At 33.7% G+C, this 8189-nt stretch overlaps 1 protein-coding gene across 10 annotated transcripts in view; it reads right to left on the bottom strand.

Moving 5' to 3' along the window:
* Positions 1-940: 940 nt before the first annotated feature.
* SNX13 (sorting nexin 13) overlaps positions 941-8189 on the bottom strand; it is a 64642-nt gene continuing 57393 nt past the window's right edge. For 3 of the 10 annotated variants that reach the window (XM_071735769.1, XM_071735771.1, XM_071735770.1), the window contains 4 exons: positions 7797-7942; positions 6113-6181; positions 4884-4996; positions 941-4514 (listed from right to left, as the gene is read on the bottom strand). In XM_071735769.1, coding sequence (XP_071591870.1) covers positions 4267-4514; positions 4884-4996; positions 6113-6181; positions 7797-7942 — 576 coding nt within the window. In that variant the 3' untranslated portion in view covers positions 941-4266. Of the gene's footprint in view, positions 4515-4883; positions 5014-6112; positions 6182-7796; positions 7943-8189 lie in introns of all 10 variants that reach the window. The other 7 variants (XM_071735773.1, XM_071735775.1, XM_071735774.1 and 4 more) reach the window with 4 other exon arrangements.

The raw sequence follows: 8189 nt of genomic DNA, 5'->3' as shown, positions 1-8189 counted from the left end.
TCAAACATATTACTGTATGCATGGCAGGGAAACTGCAGTGGCACAGATGTTTCAAAGTGTAAAATAAAGCTTAAATTCTTCAGAAATACTTTACAAAAACGAACTCATTGCTTCACTTATATGATTACCTTTCTTTTCAAACACAAACCACTATATTTGTGGTTATATAAATCATTGCAGAGTGATGCTGTTTATTGAAATTTAGAGAAGCTGTAACAATCCTCATATATCCATTAGAGACCAAAACAAATGCAAGCCAGGTAATGTAATAGACTGGAGAGTTAAATAAGCCACAGGCACGTAATTACTCTCATTTAGCAAATGGCAGGTATTTTGAATTTCTAAAAATGTTTATAGCTGAATCTCTTTCCATGAAATTATCCAAGGATAACAACCTCAACAAATAATAACTTGCAATCAGCTAGTGAAATTCCTGAGATGTGTCTATATCCTGTAGCAAAAGTGTGTAATTTAGTGAAAGTGCTAAACACTTTACCCTAGGGTCAAAGAACCAACAGCTCTGTAGCTCAGGACATCTTTTTGATGAATGTGAAACAGCTGGAATAAATATATCAAGGGTAACAATTGTGCTCCCATGGTAGATCCAGCTGCTGCAAAAATAAACCCGGGGGAGAAAAAGTGAGAGTAAAAAGAACTCAAAAATACAGGAAAACCTCCCACACCATACACCAGCACAGCTTTTGCATATGTCCTTTTAAAATATAAGACACCCCACAAATACTGGTTGAAAATGAACGCAGAGATTCATTTGTTAAAAACAAATCCAGTTCATAAACTGTTTAAAAATCAAGGAACGACTGATGTTTTAAATAGCACTTAAGTATTACTTTTGTAGTGATTTATTTCCAGACTTGAGGAACATGTGTACCTGATAATGAGAAAGTTATTTAAAAAATAAACAGTTAAAGACTCATAATAATCCTGTTAATACTTTATTAGTGTAATTTTTTTTTTTTTTTGTAGCTTTCTACTGGACAGAACATAAATGCAAACTCCAAAAAAAAAAAAAATAATATTCAGAGTCCTCTGCCATTGAGTAGAAGTGGCCATGGCAGCCTGCTTCATGTTCATTCTTTGTTACGGGAACAAGAGAGAGGAGGGGGAGGGGTGGGAAAAAGCATCAATAGAACAATTAGGCACACAGCTGACACTTCTGTACAATGATATGCACAAGTAATTTATAACAGCTAAATTCATGAGATGTGCTCTTCAGATTTGTCCCTTGTAATATATGAGCTTTGCTCAGCTGAGCAAGGATCATTGAGAACAAGGGAATTAACGAAGGATTAACAAATAAGACTTTTAAAACAAGTCCTTAAATAAACCAATGCGACAACAGAATGCAAAATTGTTCGGCTGAGAAGACATTTTTAACCTAGACTTCAAAACATTAAAAATTCATTTATTGTACAGTTATTCAAATACACATGCATTAAATGAAAATATTGCACAAAATTAAAATTTAGATTGTGGAATTCATATCTTATTTTGGTACACATTCTGGTAGCACTTAAATGTACTTTTTAGTTCTAGCAAACACCAGCAGCACAAGCTTGAGGATGAACCAAATAAAAAATTCAATTGCTATTTTTCTCTTAAAAATAATTAAGGCTAAAACAAGTGCATTTGTTGACAATGGCACAATTTTCAGCAGCCAGTCACAGCACCCAAAGGCCAGAAGAAACACCCAAACACGTAAGTGCTGTATATTAACATTCAGTTTTGGAAACTTTTTAGAATTGGCTGCACGGATTGACAGGGCAGGTATTTTAAATCATCAACAGGAAAAACCATTTAAATAAAGATACATACAAATGCTTTTTAACAAAAAAGTATTGTTTTCTGATGATTTTTGCCAGTCAACAGGCACCACTGAATTAGGAAGCCACATTCTGTAATTAAATACAGAAGACAAAATTTCAATACATATATACATATGCACACAAAATATATAAATGTGTATAGGTATATATATATTTAATAAATTCATGAAGTAAAATGACTGATAAACGTGGTGTACTATGTTCAGTTCACATTCCTAGAGATATTATTTTATTTTAGTACAGAAATGTACCAGATAATTAAAAAAAAAAAAAAATCCCAAATTTGCAAATGATCATTATTATCTTGAAATTTTTCATGGTACCTACAGATAGATAAAAGGTTCCACAGGTCTGACAAAACAGTATTTGAACTTCCCACTTTCATACTGAGTAACAAATTCAGTGATTCAAAAGACATAAATGAGATTTGCTAGGATCAATGATATATTTACTATATCACCAAGAACAATTGCTGAACTATCTTTCATCAGTCAGATGCCAAGTATGCTTGAGCACCCTGACATCAGAGGAAGATACAAGCATGTAAACAATAGGAGCTGGCTATGTTGATTACTTCACACAGACTCAAGAATTTTGTTATATTCAACAGCACTTAAATCATCACGGCTTCTACAGAACCTGCAGAGAGGAAGGGGGAAGGGTTTTTACATATTTACCAACTTGCCTTCCTAGGGATTACAAAAGAAAGGGACTTCATTTACAGTATTTAGTTCTGCAATAAAGAAAAAACAAGTGCACTTGAGCCCATGCATACTGTATGAGAATGTTAACAGTACAATATAATCATCATTAAATAGTATGATAAAAGGCTACATTGCATTAATAGAGTCCATGAGAAAAAATGATCTATATAGAGGCTTCAGTCAATTCAAATAGGTCCTCTGAGAGCCTTCTATCTTCTCTTAAAACCCTTTCATAAACGGTCTATGTTCCTCCCTCATGTAAAAGGATCATTTGTTCCCATTAATACACAAATTACTATAAGGATCCTCGGTAACAGCTGCATCTTAAGCTGTGTTTATAGTTCAGAAAAAAATGGACTCTCTACAATTACTTTCTGTTCACCTGGATAGTGATGTTTAAACAGTTGGGGACTATGAAAAAGAAAGCACAAAGTAAAATATGCTGTGGCCAAACAGGACTAATCAGTTGTTACTTTTTTTTATTTGAAAATGAATTCGTCAATGAAATTAAGCAGATGGATGTGGGGCCTTGACGTCAAATTTTTATTAAAATTTCACACTATGCAAAAAATAAAAAAAATATTTAAAAAAATATTGTTGTTTTATCTCCTTTTTATTTTCATATATACAATGAGATGCGTTCAGGAATTTCCAAGTGTTTGCATATGACTAATAAAATCCTTTACCGGTGAGGAACCAACTGATTCTTAATATTTTTTCACATGAAGCTTACACAATTAAAAGATGAGGAATCTTTCAATTTAGTTAGACATAGTCTTTTTCACTGAAAAAAGCTTCAAATTTTAATGGGGAGTTGTGTGTAAACTGTGTCTTAGTGCAATTTCCTCATCTCCTAACATGTTTTCTGTCCTCTTCCAAACATGTACCCCCTTCCTCCTATAACTATCAACTTGACATATGTTCAAATACATCAAATGAACATAAATATGATGCCCTCTCTCCACTGAAGTTATATGCAATATGTATGCCAGATGCTATAAGAGCAGAATATGGCCCTTAAAGCTACAGAATAATCAGAATAAAGGGTTTCTTTCTACTGCACCTCTGCCTTTACTAAAACTCCCCTTCAGATCTAATGTTAATTTATTTTTCAAACCATGAAAGGTGAAGTAAGTGTGGCATAAAAGCCACATTACTTCAAGTTTCCTTTAATGAACGTACTTTATGCTGGGGCTGTAAGTATTTCTCCCCTCTCCTATGAACTTGCTGTTTTTCAGACTGCTTTTCCTGTTAGTTCAGCCTTTACAGGAATGTTAAGAGAGCCCTACAGAGCCTCAACACTCATAACATAGAACAATTCCACCTGATTCTCACACATCTCCCAGTGCCAAAACATCTTTTTCTTCCATTGTATCACAATAGTTGTGCTTTACTTGAACAGTCTGGCACTTTTCATTGCTGCCAAAACATTGACTCGGGAACAGAAGTAATCAGAATTCTGATATATTGGGCCAGTATTCTTCTCAATGTTGCATGAAGACGCACCAAATCATTTAAGACACACAAACCCTTCTGGTAGTGGTTGAATTACAACTGAAGATGAGAAGATCCACAGGTCTTACAGATGCATTAATAACCTAATATGTGACACTAGAGGACTGGTGCAGAAATAACAGCATGTGAGTTTGAAGCCCCAGAGAATCTGCCCAAGTAATTAGTCCTGGACAAACATACACCAGCATAATAGGTTTGAAGTGTCACCTTTGCTGCAAGGAAGGCGCTTGAGTAGAATGTAGTCTCTGCTTATACCTCTGCATCTGCTTTGACCGTGAATGCAGTTTGTTGAAGAGCTCATGGAACTTATTTTGTGGAAATAAGGTTTCTAGGAAGCTCTCCAGAAACACATACACCATTCTCTTATTCAGCTGAGTGTGCTGGAACATTTCAAAGACACGAAGAATGCCCTTCCGTGTTGTCTCAGCGCCTATGATGTGCTTCAGTTCATCTACCAAATGAAAGTTACAGAGAGGTTTAAGCAGATAGAATTTCTGAAAATTACTTCATTTTTGCACTATATATATATATATATATATATATATATATATATATGGAAATGAAATTTCATGTGAAATCGTGGTATATTGGAATATTGGAGTATTCCATGCACTAAGCTGAAATCGTTTAATGAAACTAAATACAGTAGAGTTGAAATGTGAAAATGCTCAGTGCTTTAATAATTTAAAATTTTTTATTTAAATACATTTCATATATAAATTTTTCTTTTTAGCATTTAAATTATTAACAAGAATACCAACATTAATTACAGTAACAATATACAGTAAGGAAGATTATTAGACTTTAACCCCAGACTCACTTGGCATTACCTCCAGCAATTTGGTCTTCCCTGACACTCTTGTTCTCATTCTAATAGCTTTGTCCCTCCTTGGAGCAGCTTCTGCTAAAATGCCATTGGGCCAAAAAGCATCTCTGTAACAAAAGCAAATCTGTCAAAATACATTAAAATTATATCAAGTGAAAGGCTCTTTTTAAACCTTCAAAGCTACCTCATAAAATAAATACAAGAAAGTAATTTGCACACGATTTACACCAACTTTGAATATTGGAAAAAGCAAAAAGGAAATCAAAAGCAAAAAGTGTGGTATACTCAACCTACTAGAAGCTGCCATTTACATTTTCTAGTACAAGAACAGATGGAAAAAAATTAAGAAAATAGTGCACACCGAAAACATTCAAGTACCACATAACTGTTACATAAAATATACCAAAGATTTGCTTTTACTAATCAGTCTCTATTGCCAATGAGAGACTCTAGGTCTAGGTCTCCTAATTGCTTCATTAGATCTGTGACAGTAGTTAACCTATCAATAAGCTAAAGCTGAGATGAAATATCCATTGGCATAAAGCCCAATGCAAAAGATTTGTCTCTGTAAAAAAGTATTTTGCCTTAGTAAATTACATTCTTTTTCTGAGTAAAAAGCACATATTCCAACTTTGTTTAATTAAAATAACAGGGAATCTATAAAGTATGACCTTTTGGCTAAGACTTTATCCTACTTTATGTCTTCCAGCCCATAAAAAAAAAAAAAAAAAAAGCATGAAGGAGCATGGCTCTCATTCAACAGCATTGCAGAAGCCATTAAGTCTGTAAGACTTAAGGAAACAGAATGCCAGAGCCTTCGATAATTTCACACTGAGACTTCAGTTCCATTGTACCTGCCCACATATTAGTTTAGAGACAGGATATTTTTAGTAATAATTGCTTGCATTTTAAGGCAAGGCCTGCACATGCCTTCATTAAGGTAAACAAGACAATCAACCAGTAATATGAAATTCTTAAGTACATGTATACCCTAGCTCTTCTATACTGTTTAACACAGAACTTTTTAAGGCAGAACAGAAAACTCAAATATTCTTTATTTGACAACTACTTTCTCTCACCTAACACATATAAAAAGCAGTGTAGGCTCCAACTGGAATTCTGTACAGTAATAATTTCCTCTCTTAAAAAATTTTAAGGATAAACAGACATTAGACATGAATTGGCAAATACTCCATATTTAATATCTAGGATAAAAGACATACCTGAAGCGTTTCACTGCATCTGCTACTTGCTCAGGAGATGTCATCCAATCAACATGATCAACTATTTTTCTAAAATCAAAGCAACAAGTCTCATTTAATTTTTAAAAGATAAACCAAATACGTATATTGTTTCAGAGAGCACCCTGGTGCAAAACAAGAGTAATTTCAGCTTTCTCCAATGCGATATGTACATTCTATAAAACTGCATACTTGGAAAGTGAATTCTGATTCTCAAGATAAAATCTAAACTCACTGAACACTCCTAAAACTGAAGCCTTTTCCTATTTGAGTAAAAGTTCAATGGGCAGGCAGGCTGGAAAATTTATGTTGTATCTCCCATCAGTATTAGATAAATGTTCTGCTCTTCTTCATTAGGCACCCTTCAAGTTCTGCTTCTGAACACAAATCTCAAATTACCATACTTATGTATGAATTTACTTCATAATCATTAACACGAGATGCAGATTGATCATAAACTTTGACTGCTATTCATCAACACATACACATAGCTCAACAGCCAATACGTTTATAGAAATTATAAACATATCTGTATACCACCATAATCCCAGGATTATTTCCCTAAACATAATTTGAATTTCCTAAGAAATAGGAAAATACGATTTATCTGCAGATTGCCATTAAAAGATTGCCAAGAATCTGCTAGGACATGGTACTACTGCTGAATCAGAGGGAACTGCGTGTATCTGGAATAGTTCCCAATGTAGAAGCAAAATAATTCTGTATGTCTACAGTAAGAAAGCAGCAGCCTGTGCACAGACTCAGTTACTTACACTACAATCTCAAAATAGCAAGCAGTATTCAGAGTTGTTAAACAGGCAAGCATGTTTTTGGAAGCACAGGTCTCAAGTAAGGATACAGTGAGGAATGTCCCAATAAAGTAACAGGAAACTACTTATCACCTGCCAGAAACTGAACTTTTCATTCATGCCACTAATCCAGAGTGACAGTTTAATGCCAGTCTTGTTTCTAGAAATTTTTCTGTTCTGTGTTTTCATTTACATGTCAGAAACAAATTATTATAAGGGTAATCTTAAAACCCACAGATTTCTTAAAACCCATAAGAATCCTAAGATTTCTTACCCTAAGCTGAGGGTAAGAAACACAACTTATTCAGTACTAGTAATATGCTTTGCATTTGTATGAAAAACAAAAAGCATGTGAATTACAGACAATATGGAGGAGTAAGGGTAGAACAAACCCTCTAGGTCCTTTCCCTTTTCTCTCCCTCTACCTTTAAAGTGTAAGAGTGAAAAATGAACATAGTAGCTTGGTACAGTTAAACAAAATTTAATAATGCAAGTGTATTATATGTGCCAAAGAGATGAAAACAGAAATAGTACAAAAAGTAATAAATAGCATTAACAACTAGAAGTATAGTGTAAAATAACAAGAAAAAAGCAGACTGAGTTAGTCCCAGATGTGAATTTTTTTGATATGTCAAAGCTCTTTTGGAAATTTTCTGGCATGTAGGAGTTACCAGACTTTGTGTTTCAGTAATATTTTGTGTTTATCTTCATTCTACATATTCATGGTTTATTGATCCTCCCCAAGCAAGAATCCACGCAGATCTTACCAACAATAATTCAGTAATATCAAAGAGGATTTACAGACACAGTCTACATCATCTGACTCACATGATCGCTCTACGTAAGAAAAGCAGTACCTATTAATTGTGTCACCATATGTTGCTCTAATAAGTTGCTGAAGCAGATTTTTTATATTTCTTCTTAACCACTGATTTCTTTCCTTTAAATCAAAAACTTCATCCATAAGGAGGAGCATTACCCTCAATGGAATATTGTCATCCACCTGATCAAGAAAGCAAAAGTATTAGCATTAAATTTTTATTTCTGTTCAAGAAAGCTACAGTTCTAGTTGCTACTTCATATGTCAAATGCTTCATTATATGCAGAAAAATAACAGAAACACTTTGCTCTGTATTTTACTTTAGTATGGATTATTCCATAAATAACACCACTAACAGCAAAGGTAAACTAGGATAAGATAAGTTGAATTTTTAAAATAAAAATTTTAAAAATAAAACTCAAAAAGAAGT

This window comes from Heliangelus exortis, chromosome 2 (assembly GCF_036169615.1).
Source record: "Heliangelus exortis chromosome 2, bHelExo1.hap1, whole genome shotgun sequence".
Lineage (NCBI taxonomy): Eukaryota > Metazoa > Chordata > Aves > Apodiformes > Trochilidae > Heliangelus > Heliangelus exortis.
This window is presented reverse-complemented; position numbering and strand designations above follow the sequence as displayed.